The sequence below is a fragment of the Talpa europaea genome (assembly GCF_964194135.1).
Source record: "Talpa europaea genome assembly, chromosome: 12".
Lineage (NCBI taxonomy): Eukaryota > Metazoa > Chordata > Mammalia > Eulipotyphla > Talpidae > Talpa > Talpa europaea.
In genome coordinates, this window is record NC_140079.1 from 102250611 (window position 1) to 102265744 (window position 15134).

General features: G+C 67.6%; 1 protein-coding gene across 1 annotated transcript; it reads left to right on the top strand.

Annotated features, from left to right (window-relative positions):
- Positions 1-1646: 1646 nt before the first annotated feature.
- Positions 1647-12588, top strand: PRSS27 (serine protease 27; the record flags this gene model as incomplete). The annotated part of the gene is made up of 9 exons (XM_084250265.1): positions 1647-1651; positions 2006-2104; positions 7165-7256; positions 9623-9721; positions 9886-9912; positions 10450-10612; positions 11412-11683; positions 11884-12053; positions 12304-12588. 9 exons carry the CDS (start codon positions 1647-1649, stop codon positions 12586-12588), a joined length of 1212 nt encoding a protein of 403 aa, XP_084106391.1.
- Positions 12589-15134: the final 2546 nt, after the last annotated feature.

The following is a 15134-nucleotide window of genomic DNA, read 5'->3' on the forward strand; positions in this document are numbered from 1 at the left end:
GATCAGCTCTGGCCCGGCTCCCCTGAGCCTGCCCGACACCCCTCCCGCGCCCCCCAGCCTGACCCTGCCCCGCACCCCTCCCGCGCCCCCCAGCCTCACCCTGCCCCGCACCCCTCCCGCGCCCCCCAGCCTCACCCTGCCCCGCACCCCTCCCGCGCCCCCCAGCCTCACCCTGCCCCGCACCCCTCCCGCGCCCCCCAGCCTCACCCTGCCCCGCACCCCTCCCGCGCCCCCCAGCCTCACCCTGCCCCGCACCCCTCCCGCGCCCCCCAGCCTCACCCTGCCCCGCACCCCTCCCGCGCCCCCCAGCCTCACCCTGCCCCGCACCCCTCCCGCGCCCCCCAGCCTCTCTGACTGTCCTGCCGGCCTGGGCCTGGGCGGCAGCGGAGTCCCCAGCGCAGGTGTCCGAGGACTCAGCCGGGTCGGGATAAGCCCCACCTGGCTTTCCAGCTGCGAAGGGGCCCGCGGCGGGCGCGCCGGGTAAGGACGGCCTGGAGCGGGGAGACCAGCGACCCCAGGACCGTCTCCCCGCTGCGTAGCCGCAGGCCCGTGAGCCGCGGGCAGCCCGGGGACCTGAGCTTGGGGCCGGGCCGTCGGGACGGAGGCCGAGCGCTGGGAGGGGCGCGCCAGGTGCGGGGGTGCCTCGCTCGCCCTGATTTCTCCCTGAAGAGGGTGAAGCTGGGCACCCGCTCCGCCGGAGCGTGCGCAGGGCCTGGGCCTCCCGCTAAGGGGAGGCGGAGGAACCGGACCAGCGCTGCCGGCCCCTTGCCGCCTCGCAGGGGCACGGCGCCCCCCCGGGGCCGCTGCCCTCCGCGGGAGGTTGTACGCCCGATGGTCTCGCTGGGTGTCGTCGGTCCCCCACGGTGCTGTCCTTGTTCTGACAACCTGGAGGCCAGACCTGGGCACTGCCCTCCCCGGGAGCAGCTGTGCACGCGCGTGTCCACACCGGGCGTTCTTCTCGCGGCGGGGACGTGTCTCTCCAGCCCTGGCCGCCGCCCTCGGCCCCGACGGCCCCGCTCGCGGGCAGCGCCCCTCCAGGAGCGCGGGACAGACGCCGCCACCCCCAGTCCCAGCGGCGCCGACCTGGCCGCGGGCTGCGTCGTGGAGCCTCTCGCAGCCGCTTCCGTCTGGCGCTGTCCGGCCCGGTGTCCGCGAGACACGAGTGTGTCCTCCCCGTCTCCTGCCGACGCCCAGGGGGCCAGCGGCCGGGCTGTCTCTCGGCCTCCGGGCTGCGCCCGCGTCTGACGCCGGGTGGGGTGCCCGCGGGCCTGCCCTCCGCTGGGGCCGGGGCCCCTCCACGCCGCGGTCTGGCCGCCAGAGCTCTGGCCTCGGGGGTCCTTCTCGGGGTCAGCGCCCACTTCTCGTCCCTCTTTGTGAAAAGAACATTTTCCACTCGGGAGGAGTGGCGGGTTTGCATTTTGTGTCTGCAGTCCAGGTTATAAAGGAAGTCTACGTTTTGTCTAATGTGTTTATAGTTTGAGGCTTTAAAAACATTTTTATGAGCCATGTGAGGTGCAGATGGCCTGTTCTCCGGCTGTCCCAGCTGACTTTTTTTCAAGACTGTTCACTGAGTAATTTTTTCATGCTCAACTGATTTTGAAATAACATTGACTTAAGATATATTTATAGGGGCCTCCCTGGTGGCCATGGGGTGAGTCTCGGGCTGTCACTGCTGCGGCCTGAGTACCATCCCCGGCCAGGGAGCTACCCACACGGCGCAGCAGACCTCTCCTGGCTCCCCGCTGCTCCCCTCAGCAGTGGATTTCAGTACATCTGCCTCTTTTGCTCCCCGCTCTGTCTCTGGTGAATCCTCTCATCCTCCACACCTCTGGCCTGCACCCCAGTTCTTGTATGAAAAATAAATTTTAGAAAAGCCTTTAAATAAAGAGGCCCTTCTCCGCTTATTCACCTGAGCATTTGTCCACGAAGTCCTCCCTGTGGCTTCGGGGGACAGGCTTCCTTGGCTCCCGCGGTGGTTCCGAGCTGACTCCCTGGCCTCTCACAGCTACACGGGGCTGAGAAGCAGCCGCAGCCGCAGCTGTAACCATGGCCTCGCCGCCTCTGCCCGCCAGGAGCAGAAGGTCCCAGAGCTGAAACGTGGGAGGTGCGGCCAGCGAAGGGGCGCCCTGGGGCCGAGGACGGTGCTCGGGCTGGGAGCGCCTGAAACGATCCTCACGCGTGTGACTTTTGAACCGCTTGACTTGAGGTCTTGCTAGTTGGCCTTCGTCTCGTGCCGCCGCTGCCTTACGGAATCCAAAGCAGGTGCGCTGGCGCAGAGGCGAACCTGTGCCGTGTGAGCATGAGGCGGGCCTGGGTGGAGTCTGGGTCTGAATTTAAGACGTTATGTATCTAAGATCAGAAGCCAAGGTGGGTTTGTCAGAATTTCACGCGTCATGGCAGGCCCTGGGCCAGCTCCCCCGGCCAGCACGCGTTGCGGGGTCCCCCTGTGGGGTTCACACACCACACTGAGTCCCAATAGCATTCGTTTGTTCTCCTTCCCCAGAGCTGCGGAGGCCATGCAGGCCGGAGAGTTTCATTCCGTGAGCGTGAATCCGGTCAGCCTAGTGAGTTTAAAGCGAATTCATTTGATGAGTTTCACTTTAATCAATTCAGTTTCACTTTGTGAAGCGATTTTTTTCTACCTGTTGTGTTAGTTTGCTACAGTAGCATCGCCCGTGGGGCATTTTCTTCCCACCGGACCTCGGTGTTGGTGCCCCGGGTGGCTGGTGCTGGTCTCCGCTAACGGGTCATCCACTCCCTTTTACATTTTTTATTTGGAAATCGTGTGGCATTTCCTTAAAACAATTGCCATTTGATCCAACAACTCGCCTTTGGTTACATTCACGAAAGAAGTGACGTCAGGGTCTCGCCATGCTCGTCCACGCGTGTGCAGAGCCGTGTCCACGGCCGCGTCATTCATAGCCCCCCACAAGGCGAGGGGGTCACATATCCCCGGACCAGGCATGGACAGACACGGCCTGTCCGTCCTGCAGACGGAATACGATGCAGCCATGAAAAGGAAACCCCCCAAACCGCAGCTTAGACATGTTGTTTAGAAAGCAGGGCCGAGTAGACTGAAATCCTCCGCGCCTCTTGTCCTCCCGGCCCCCACCATCCCCCGGCTGTGGTTCACTCTCCAGCTGCACCCCAGGAACCCTGACGGCTCATGGCGTTACAGCTGACAAAGTCCTCTCCGCCCTGGAGGCTGCTCACACGGCGGCGCCTGCGGTCCCTGGGGAGCCTCCGCACGTGGGCCGGGTCCGCCCGCTGCCTCCTCACGACCGTGGAGTCCTCCCTCCACTGCGCCCCCGGCTCCCCTCCTGCCCCCAGAATACTCGGGGCCCGCCGACCCCGTGGTGCTCGCCTCTTGCAATAAACTCCTTCGTGAAAAGACTTCCCGACGGCTCGGCCTTTGTCTTTTTTTTTTTTTTAATTTTTTTTTATAGAGGCATGTTTTATTTTATTTTTTTTTATTTGTTTGTTTGTTTTGTTTATACAAGCACTGGGTACAGTCAGAAGCGCGGGAGGGTGAGAGGATTCACCAGAGCCAGAGCAGGGAGCAGAGCAGGCAGAAGGACTGAAGGACACTGCTGAGGGGAGCAGCGGGCGGCAGGAGAGGTCTGCGCGCCATGTGGGACCCTCCTCCGGTGGCCGGGGAGCAGCCGGGGATCAAACCGGCGCTGCAGAGGCTGCGGGCAGCTTCGCAACCCAGCGCTCAACCGCTGCGCCACCGGGGAGGCCCTCGGCCTTTGTCTTGCCGGCGGTCACAGCCCCAGCCCGGGGGACTTGGAGGGCCCCACGCTCAGCGAAATAAAGCCAGACCAAAGGGACCCGGGCTGGGGGGCCACGTCTCGGGTCCTGACACGGTGACACGCACAGGCAGAAAATGGGCGCCAGGCTCGGGCAGGGAGGCTGCGGGGCGGGGAGCACACCCCGCGGTAAAGCCGCACCACCGGGCCCTGCGCCCCGACGATTTTCCAGCCTGAGGACACGCCGGGGCTGGGGCTTCGCGGCGCCATCACAGTCCAGCCCTGGCTGACCACGGCCGGGGAGGGGCGGCGGGGCGGGCGCCTCACGCTGGGCCCCGGTCTTTGTGTGACTCACTATGAAAAGCTGGAAATGAAACGAGAAGGCGGTTTCTGCGGGGCGCTGCCCCCTCTTGCAGATGGGCAGTTCGGTTCCGGCGCTGTCACTGGCTTTCGGTGGCGCCGGCGCCCCCACATCTGCCTGCCACGGGGGTTCCAGGTCGGCAGGTGGGAACGCTCTGGGCCGGAGACTGTCAGTGGCCTCAGCTGTGCGGCCGGCGGGTGGCCGGGGCGGCGGGGCCTGCCATCCACACCAGTTAAAGCAAGAACAGATTGAGGTGGGGGTGTCCTGAGGAGGTGGGAAAGGGCTTTATTTTCCTGTGTGGCCCCTTCTGAGAACCCAACGCCCACGCCCGGCCGGCCCTGGAAGCCCCGTTCTGAGCGCCGAGCACGAGCCTCTGGGGGCAGGGTGTCTCCTAAGAAGGTCTTGACAGGAGCCGACACAGCACCACCGGCCGGCCTGGAGGACCCTAAACGTGCAGCCGGTACCCAAATACCATGAGAGTGGGGTGCGGTCACGCCCGCCTCCTCCAGGCAGGCTGGTGGCGGCGGGTCCTGCGCTCGGCCACAGCCAGGAGTTCTAGCGGGAAGCGGGCCGCGGGGTGACAGACGGGCCGGCGCGAGCCTGGGCCTGGGGAGCGTGGCCCCCGCCCCCGCGGAAGTTCGCCTCACGCTGCAGCACAACGAGGAGCGTTGTCATGGTTAGAAATGTCTGAAGCGCAAGGGTGCTGTGGCGTCTCCTGAGAGACTGCCCTGCACGCAGCCTGCCCGTTCGTTAAATAATGTAGAGGTTAGACTGAGGCCTTCAGTCAGTGGAGGAGCTGACAACTGTAGTTTCATCTGAGCCACTAAAATACTTAGGATTTGCAGCGTTGTGACACAGTCCTTTTAAAATCAAGACCGCTATACGTTCATTTAGTTGAACATGAACATCACAATTGAAACATCATAGACATGGATTTTAGCTGATAAGTTAAACGAGTGGAGCACGTTTAAATAAATGAGAGAATGATGAGATAAAATAAGTGAGAAAGTTAACCCAAGACTTGCATAAACTGGCTATTTTGCTAACATTAAGAAGGTGCTAAAATTAGGGGGCCTCCCTGGTGGCACAAGAGGTTGACATGCAGCCTATGAGGCTGTCCGCAGCCTCTGCAGCACGAGTTCCATCCCCGGCCAGGGGGCTACCCACAGGGCGCAGCAGACCTCTCCCGTCTCCCCGCTGCTCCCCTCAGCAGTGTTTTCAGTCAATCTGCCTGTTCTGCTCCCCACTCTGTGTCTGGTGGGTCCTCTTAGCCCCTGCACCCCTGGCCTGCACCCCAGCTCTTGTATGCATAAATAAATACATCTTTTAAAAAATTACAAATAAAATGATAAAGAAGTTAATCTCTTATTTTAGCTCAAAATAGTAAAGCAGCCTAATGTCTCTGAAGGGTCTCCTTGACCGAGCGCGTGAGTGGCCGCGTCCCTGTGGAACTGGACGCTGCATGTTAACATTTTAAGTTGCTTACCAGCAATCCCGTGTTGGCTTCTTGTAAACGAGTCATCCATGTGGTTCAACTTACAGTGAACCTTTCCTTTAACAGGAAACGTCGCTCTGGCGCGTAGAAGAACGTGTGTTTTCACTTCTTGGATGTAAATGTACGGAACTCGGTGACATACTAGCACGTTTCCTGACAAGCCATTTGGAACCTGCGTGCATTCCAATTTTGTAAAACTGCTGAAATAATTTCAAACTTACAAGTAAAATTGCAAGAAAAATATATAGGAACCGCCCCCCCACCACCACCACTTTCCCCGGCCACGCGGCAGGGGTAGCTGCAGGGGTAGCTGCAGGGGTAGCTGCAGGGGTAGCTGCAGGGGTAGCTGCGGGCGCCGCGGGTCATGGGCGCCTCCTGAACCTGAAGGACGCTCGCTGCCCAGTCACGATGGTGGCGAGCAGGAAGCGCAAGCGACGCGGTTCTGCGGTCTAAGGGTCTTATACAATTTCCCCAACTTCTCCAGTAACATTTCTTACAGCAAAAGGAAAAGGAAAGTCGTTTTCCTCGGTTCAGAATGAAACGGGGAGCGCAGGACTCGCTGTGGAGGCCGCAGCCCACATCGGCCCCTTGGTCCCTCTTCCTTTCTTTCTTCTTTGAAAGATGGATTTACTTATGCACACAAGAGCCGGGGTGCAGGCCGGGGACGGGGTGGGGTGGGAGGACTCCCCAGAGCCAGAGCGGTGCAGAGCAGGGAGACCGGCTGAAGGGGGGCGGGCGAGGGCGGGGGCGCCCGGGGGACCCGGCGCAGCGGCCAGCAGAGGGCGGCGTCGCCCGAGCGGCTCGGCCGGCCCAGGTCCAGGACCGGGGTGACGGGGCGACCCCGGCGGCTCAAGGGCCCGGCCCCCACCAGGGCGCAGCGCGCAGGCAGCCTGGGGGGTCAGGTGCGCGAGCCCCGAGTCCCGCCCTGACGCCGGTCCCGCGCCCCAAACATTTTCCTCCCCCGCCACGGCCGCGCGCCCCGGAACCCGTGCATGGGGGGGCGCGGGGGGGGGTGCGAGGGGGGTCGGACTCCCCACGCCCTCCCGGGGCGCTGCTCCTGCCGCCCCCGGCCCCGCCCGGCCGCACCCTGGGGGCGGCTCTACCTCGCCTGGAGGGGGCCCCCGAAGCGCACTGGGGCTCTCTGGGGACCCCCACCCCACAGCCCAGTTCCTCCCCGGTGGTTCCATCAGCACAGCTCGGGCGAAAGCCCCCCGGACCCGCTGGCCGTGCCCAGCAGGCGCTCAGGAAATGCGGACCAGTGGCCCAGGGAGGGCCCCAGAGGACCCCAGGAGGCACCAGCCGTCGGCGGGGCCTGTGGTCAGTTGGGGAGCACACCCCTAGGCCACCGGCTCCCAAATGGCACCTCTGGCACCAAGACCCCAACGTGTGTCCGGGTAGAGTCCAGACTGCAGGTTCAGGGGGTTCAGGGCCAGGGCACGGAGGAGCCGGGGTTCTGGGGCACCTCCTTCCTGCTGGAAGGAGCCGGGCTGGCCGGGAGGACAGGTCCGGCCGCATAGCAGGGCTGACACTCACCTTGGGCATAAAACCCCACTTCATAGCCTCCCGCCGCGGACAGGCCCCAGCCCCAGCCCCGCAGAGACCATGCGGGGGCCGCCGGGCCCGGCGCTGCTCCTGCTGCTGCTGAGCGCCGGTGAGTCCAGGTGCCGCGGGGCCGGGTGGCCAACCCCGGGCCCCCCCCCCCAAGCCTGGCTCCCCAGGGATGCGGGGTGGGCCTCCCCTTCCCGCCACAGCGGCGGGGCCTCCTGGCTGGAGGGAAGATTCCAGATGCCCCACCTGGGGGAGCGAGGGGGGGGCTTGAGGGTGGTGAGGGACAGGCCCAAGGGACGGGAGGCGGCGATGGCCCGGGGTTTGCTCTCGTCCTGCCGTCGGGTCCTCACTGCGCCCGGCCCTGGGCCTGGCTGCCCGTGACCTGCTGCCCCCGGCCCCCCAACACGGGCTGCCTGTGTGCGGGACTCAGGCTCGGAGCCACTGGCGCACCCGTGGGGCACCGGCAGCCCAGCCCGCGCCCGGGAGCCCTGTGGGGCTCGTGGGGAGTGGGGCCCGGGGCCCGGGGCCCGGGCTGCCAGCTCTTGCTCCCACCATCGAGGGGAGTTGGGGGAAGCAGGCTGACCCCCCTCCCCGTCCCATCTCCTGATCCTGGGGCAGGGCCAGCAGCGGCCACACCGGCCAGGCACCTCCCTGCCGGGCCAGCTGCTCCCTCCCAGGGCACCCTCCGCATTCCTGGGCCAGCCCAGCCGGCCAGGCCGCCAGCTCACCTCCCTGTCCTGGGCTCACCTCCCAGGGCTGGGCCAGGTCACCCCAGGCCACCGCTCAGCAGGGCTCCAGGGGAGGAGGGCTCCGGGGGGCGCCTCTGGGGGGCCCCTCCTGGCCTCCTGGAACCAGCAGAAAAGGCCTCTTGGGGGAGCCCACCTCGGCTGGGGCAGAGGCTGGCTGCCCCGCGGGTTGAGTAATTGGGGGCAGTGCCAACACGGAGACTGCAGCCTGCATCGGGTTCAGACGGCTCTGAGCAGGGCCTGGGCGCCGTCCACCCCACCTTGGGCTCCCCCAGCTGCAGAGCCCCAACCAGCTGCAGGGGACTGGGGGCCCGGGGCCCAGACAAGGGGCCGTGCACCTCACCTAGCCCCCAACAGGCCCCGCCTTACAGAGCCCAGAGCTCCAACTGCCCCTCCCTTGTCAGCCCTGTCTCCATGGCCACCCTCAAGGGTCCCTCTGCACAAGCCCTGGGTCTTTCCTGGAGCTCCTGGGCCTGTAGGGGAGGTGAGGAGATTCTACCTCCAGGGAGAGGTGGGCAGGGCGCCTGCAGCCAGAGCACTCAGGAGAGGAAGCGAGGCTTCCAAGAGAGCACAAACATCGAGGGCTGCCTGGAGGAGGCGGCCTTTCGATTAACATTAAGACAGCATTTGGACTTGTCAGGACAGGAAAGGGCTTCCAGGCAGGTGTGTTGTGAGCAGGCACTGGAGGCCCAGGCTGGAGGGCTCAGTCCCAGTCAGACGCCCCGGGAAGCTCAGGCGGGAGGAAGCCTCAAGGCTCCAGGGGTCCAGCTGTGCCACGCCTGGTCTCAGGATTGAACAAATCAGTTCATCTGCTGGGATGGGAGGGGAAGGCTCTGGGGAGAACTGAGACAAGGATCTGGAACATTCCCAGAGGGCAGGACAGGGTGGACGGCACGCTCGGGTGGACAGGTGGGGAGCCTGCTTGGGCAGACACCTGGGCCAGGCCAGCGCAGCTTCTCACCACCGAGTGAGCACATGTCCAGCCAGGAAGGGCTGGCGGCGGCCCCGGAGACCGGCCCTTCCAAGGCCCGCCTGGGTCGCACCCACCCAGCGCGGGGAGGGCCAGGCCGACTTCCTGCTCCCCGGGCCGCGGGGCTGACTCACTTGCCCCCTGCTCGGAAAGGCGGCCAGTCTCCGGTGTCCACCTCCCTCTCGTGCCCCACCCACCGCTGTCCCGCCCTTCCCCTGCGGTCATCACGCACCCACCCGGGGCCCCCCACTTGGCATCAGGAGTGGACACCCAGAATGCAAGTCTGGCAGAAGAAAGGGGGTCCCCAGGGTCCTCTGGCCCCCCAGGGAGACGTGTGGCTCAGCCTCCCACTCCCTGCCCCCGGGGCTGGTTCTCCCTCCTGGCCCAGTGTGAGGGGGGGGGCAGCCCCACCCTGAGTCCTCCTGAAGGTGGGGAGAGGTGGCTGTCCTGGGCCCCCGGCTTGGCCAGCCCTACCCCCACAGAGGCAGGCACTGTGGGGGGGTCTCTCCCCACGGACAGGCACCCAAGTGCTGCTGGCCCTGGCTGGGGTCTCCGAGCTACAGAGGCTCCTGTCGAGGTGGAGGTGTGGGGGTGCACACTGGGAGGTGGGCCCCCAGAACAGCAGGGACGCCGTGCCCTGCCGGGGTGCTGGCGCTGACCACACAGGGGTCCCCTCGCAGTCTGAATCTCAGGACGCTGACGGGGCCACAGCAGCTCCAGCCCCGGCTCCAGCCTCGGCCTTTCTCCCTCCAGGCGCGGGGCCCCAGTCTCCCCGGGTCTTCCAGATGGGCGCCCCGCGGGGTCCTCACCCCAGGCGGGGTCGCACCCTCCTGGCCCAGCAGCCCCCCACAGGTGCCCCACCGCTGCCACCCGGGTCCGAGCCCCACTGCGTGCTGCCGGCCCGTCACAGCCCGCCCCATGCCCCGCCCCGCCCGGCCGCCCTGCAGAGCTGAGGGGGCGCTGGTGGGGGGCACGGGGCGGGCCAGAGTCACTGACAGCCCTTTCCTCCCCTGCAGGAAGCCGGGGGTCTGAAGCCTCGAGAGGTAAGACCCGAGGCCCGGGTGAGGAGCAGCAGCGGCCTCCTGCCGGGGGCACACGCACGCGCACACACGCCGCACACACGCCGCACACACACACCACACACCACACCCCCCCACAGGAAACCCAGCACGAGTGAGCAGGGCACGGGGGAGCTGAAAGTGGGGGCCGTGGACCCAGGCAGGAGGGCGGCAGCAGGGGCCACGCAGCTGAGGGGCCACACAGCAGGCCCCGGGGCGCAGGAAGCGGTGGCGGGAGGAGCCAGGGTCGGGCGGAGACTCCTGCCGCAGCAGCGACGCCCTCAGGGTCAGCCACACCGAGCGAGACCCCCGCACCCGCGGGGAGCCCCTGGCCCGGGCCTCGCCAGCTGCCCTCGGGGTGACCTGACGTCACCCCCCGCCCGAGGGCTCCGCCGTGGCAGAGGCTCCCCGCGGCCCCGGGTCAGGAGCAGGGCCGGCCTGCGCGGCGGGGGGGGGGGGCTGGGTGCAGGGCTGGGGGGGGAGGCGGCGGTGCCCCACGGAGCGCTCGGCCCGTCCCCCTAGTCTGCGGGCGCCCCAGGATGCTGAGCCGGATGGTGGGCGGGCAGGACGCCGTGGAGGGAGAGTGGCCGTGGCAGGTCAGCATCCAGCGCAACGGGAGCCACTTCTGCGGGGGCAGCCTCGTCGCGGAGCGGTGGGTCCTCACGGCCGCGCACTGCTTCTCCGAGTGAGTGGGGGCGGCCCCCGCGCGCCCGCGCCTCCCTGCCCTGCGCCCCGCGCCCGCCCCGCGCCCGTCTTTTCAGCACCGCGGACAGCGCCCGCCCCCCCTCCAGGCCTGGCGCCGGCAGGCCGGACCCCGCACCCGGACAGGGCCGGACCCCGCACCTGGCCTCCAGGGAGGCGCTTTGGCAGGCCGGGCTGCAAAGGGGACAGGCCCCTTCCCTCCCCTGTCCTCCCTCCCACCCCCACGTCCAGGACGTGCCTCCCTCTGCCGGGACTGTGCCTCCGCTCCCTCCCGCCCCACCGCCTCTAGGGTCACCCTGGAAGCCCCGGGCACAGCCAGGCCACCCAGCCCGGCCACCCACCGCCAGCCGCTGGCTCTCCCCTCGCCCCCCGCGCTCCCCCTTCTACCCACACCCACGCCCGCAGCTTGGACACAGGCTGAGAGCGAGCAGGCCCCTTGCCCAGGCCATTTGCGGCCGGCTGGGCGCCCGTGGGTGGTCGTCTCCCTCCTCAGCTAGCCAGCCTTTCAGGTAGGGGCGGTCACTGCCCCATCCCACGGACAGCGAGCCAGGTGGCCTGCCCGGACCGGCACCCCGGCTGCAGACGGTCAGGAGGGGGGCTGCGGCAGCTCCTGCCCCGGCCAGCTCACCGGGCACTGCGTTGCCAGCCGGCCAGGAATGCTGCTGGGCGTGCGCGAGGCCAGCCAAGCTGGCAGGGAGGGGCCGGCGGGGAGGGCCTGGCAGCCTCCAGCTCCGCCTTGAAGCTCTGGGGGCTGCCTCACGCCAGCCCCTGCTCCTTCCCAGCACCTCGGACACGTCCCTGTACCGGGTCCTGCTGGGCGCGCGGCAGCTGGCGGAGCCGGGGCCGCACGCCCTGTACTCCCGCGTGAGGCGGGTGGAGAGCAACCCCCTGTACCGGGGCATGGCGTCGAGCGCCGACGTGGCCCTGGTGGAGCTGGAGGCACCCGTGACCTTCACCCACTACATCCTCCCCGTGTGTGTGCCGGACGCCTCGGTGGTCTTTGAGGCGGGCATGAGCTGCTGGGTCGCCGGCTGGGGCAGCCCCGGTGAGCAAGGTAAGGAGCAGGGCCGGGAGGCTATGGGGGACGGGGCTGGAGAACGCCCGGGCCGCCTGGGGCCACTCTGCGCCGGGTCGGACGTCGGTACTCGAGTGCCCTGCCCTCGGGGCTGGAGCCGGGGCAGCTGAACCCAGCAGGGGCGGGCGGGGCGGGGCCTCACCTAACGGCCCTGAGCTGCCGCCTTTCGCCCTCCCCAGACCCGCTGCCCAACCCCAGGGTCCTGCAGAAGCTGGCGGTGCCCATCATCGACACGTCCACATGCAACCAGCTCTACAGCCAAGACGCAGAGTCCGGCCTCCTGCCGAAGACCATCCAGGAGGACATGCTGTGCGCTGGCTTCGCCGAGGGCAAGAGGGACGCCTGCAAGGTAGGGCGGGCAAGTCCGGCCCCGGCCCCGCTGGGATGGGGCCTCAGCGCATGGGCAGCGGCCAGGCCTGGCGGGCACTGTCAGCTGGGAAGGCGACGCCCTGCGCCCGGCCAGGAGCGCCCCGGCGGGCCCAGCACTGCACCCCCGGTGACCGGCGTGGTCTGGGGAGGCTGCAGAAGGGCCGGCGGGGCCTGTGTCTGCGAGAGGCAGGCGCTGGCCTCTGGCCTCTGACGGCCTCTGCTGCCCACAGGGCGACTCCGGGGGCCCCCTGGTGTGCCTGGTGGGCCCGTCCTGGCTGCAGGCTGGGGTGATCAGCTGGGGCGAGGGCTGCGCTCGCCGGAACCGCCCAGGGGTCTACATCCGGGTCACCGCCCACCAGCACTGGATCCGCCGCATCGTCCCGGAGCTGCAGTTCCAGCCCGCGAGGTCCCAGGCCCGGCACCCCCTGGGCCGGAGCGCCGCGCCCCGCCTGGCGGCTCGGGCCGTCCCGCTGGTGCTGGCGGCTCTGCTCGCCGCCCGCCCTGTGCACCTGTAAAGCGCTGTGCTCGCCCCTCGCCCGGTGCTGTCATTTACGTCCCCCCCCCCCCCCGCGTCAGACCCGACCTGGGGGCCTGCCTGGGGCAGCTGGGGCCAGGGGCGGGCCGGCCGTGGGGGCCCGGACGCCGTGGGGCCGAGACCGGGGCAGGACCCGCGAGAGCTGCGGTGGAAAGGGGGCGTCCCGGAGGTGGAGGGCTGGAGGGGGCGTCAGCCTGTTGCCCCAAGACTTCCCCAGCGGCAGCGGGCTGGGAAACGGCGGGATCCTCCACCCTGGCCCTGCCCAAGCTGGTCCCCTCCCCACCCGCGTCCCGCGTGGCGCCCCCTGAAAGGCAGCCGGGGCTCAGTGGCCGCGAGGGGCGGCTCCCAGGAGCGCTCGCCTCAGCCGGCTCGGCCCGCGGCCCGGCCCCGCCCCGCACTGTCACTGTCGCACCTGCCGCAGCTGCTCCAGGCCACGGCCAGCACAGGCGGGGGGGCCGGTCCCGCAACCTCAGGGCTCCCGAGCAGCGGCCAGACCAGGCCCAGGGCAGGCGGGCAGTGAGGAGGGCGAGACGCGGGAGGCTGGGCTTAAGGCAGGGGCTCGCTTCTGAGGCCGCAGCGCTCGGCTTGCGGGGCAGGCGGGTTGTGACCAGACCCCGTCTGGCGCTTCCGGCCTCCGGCCTGGTGGGGGGGTGGGGGGCGCGGTGCAGGCCGCGGGAGGCAGGGAGCAGCAACAGGCCTGCCCAGGAACGAGAGGGGGCTGGGCCCCCTTCATGGGGTGCAGGAAGGACGCGGAGTGCACGCGTGGGGCGTCAGGCAGCCGTGGGGCCTCGGGAAGGGGACCCGCTGGGCCGGGACCCTCAGGAGTCGCCTGGCCTGAGCACCTGCATGGGCGCCAGGGTCTCAGCCAAGTGCCAGTCGATGCCGCGCGGAGCCGGCTCAGAAGGCAGGGCGGCAAGGTCTCCCACACCCAGCGGTGGGCACCCACCTGGCCACAGGCCTGGGGGTTGTGCTACTGCTTGGCACCCTGGACTCATGGCAGCGCTCGAGCCAGGACACGGCCCGGGCAGGAGACCACAGGGCCAGGGACGCCCTGCCGACTTCAGGGAGGGCAGTGAGGACGGGAGGCTCGTGTTCACCGGATGGCGCCCTAGAAGACTCTGGGCAGGGGCTTTGCAGGAGGCCCAGGGCCCAAACCGGCGGTCACACCCTCCTGTCCAGCCCACAGGCTTCCTGGGCAGCAGGGTCACCCTGGAGCCGCGCCCCCACCCCTCCCCAGCAGATCTGGCCAGAGAGCCCTTGCGCTCAGGTCAGGATCAGTTCTCGGCTGGGTGGGCACAGCCTGCGTGGGTGGCAGAGAGAGGCCCCGAGGCTCGCCCAGGCCTGCTGTCGGCTCCTGGCAGCTGGAAGACGCCTCGCTCCGCTTGCCCTGGAACACGTTTCCTGGAGCGGCATCTGGAGCCCTTCCTCGTGCGCCCCACCCAGGCGGCTCCTGTTCCTGGGGTTCCTGAGAGGCTGTCCCCAGGATCCCCAGCGCGGGCCAGGCTAGCGGCGCATGTGGAAACGGGACAGAGGCGCAGCTGGAGCCCACGCGCTTGACGCCAACACCCTGGGGCCAGAGACACCCGGGCCGGGAGCAGACCCGTGTGCGGAGCCCCTGTGGGCCCAGCAGCCGCCGGGGTGCCAAGTCTCCAGGCCGGGCCTCGGGTAGGGACAGGCGGCCCCACCCCGGAGACCGCGCCTCCGCGCGGGACGACACGGCTCTCCGCTTGTTCATAAATACACAGGTTTTATTTGTAATTTTCAGGGGAAAATTAGGTTTTAAACTGTAAGTTGAGAAAAATACAGATACCTAAAAAAGTATAAAAAGTATAAATATCCCCTTAGAATAAATTTTAATGAATTAAATCTTGAAATCTTAAATTAATGAAAACCAAAAATTGTAAAGGAAAAAAAGCTTGATGGATCTATTATGTCAGGGGCATCACCCACCACACTGGCCAGCAGCTGCCCCGGGCTGGCGCAGGCCCCCTTGCGAGGTGCCGCCGGGACAGACCGTGGCGCCGGCCCGGGCGCTGGAGGGCCGGTCACTCAGGTTATTGGCAGAGGAGAGGAGGGCAGAGGCCAGACGTTCCCGGAAGCATGTGATGTGGACGCTCCGCAGAGGGGTCAGTGCATGCAGCTCCGGGCCCAAAGGTCGAGGGGCAGAAGCGCGGCCCCGCCTGTGCCTGGAGCATAGCTGCTCGCGCCTGGCCGGGGCAGAGCCCACACGGGTGTCTCGGGCCCCGCACGCCAGAGGGGACTGCATAGTTGGACAGAAACACACGTGGCAGGCGAGAGACCCCCGTGACGTGCGGGAAAGGGCGCTGCCCTGCGGCCACGCTCTGGAGGCCCAGGACAGGCCCCCAGCCCAGGCTGACAAAGGCACTCACGGCGCCAGCTCCCCAGCAGCCCGGGCACGGGGACACGGCGACGCCCACCTCCTTAATGATTTAACAGATTCGTCGAGCGCAGAACACTTCCAGGCGTTTCTAGGCGACAACAGCAGACAGGCCACCCGCTGGGACA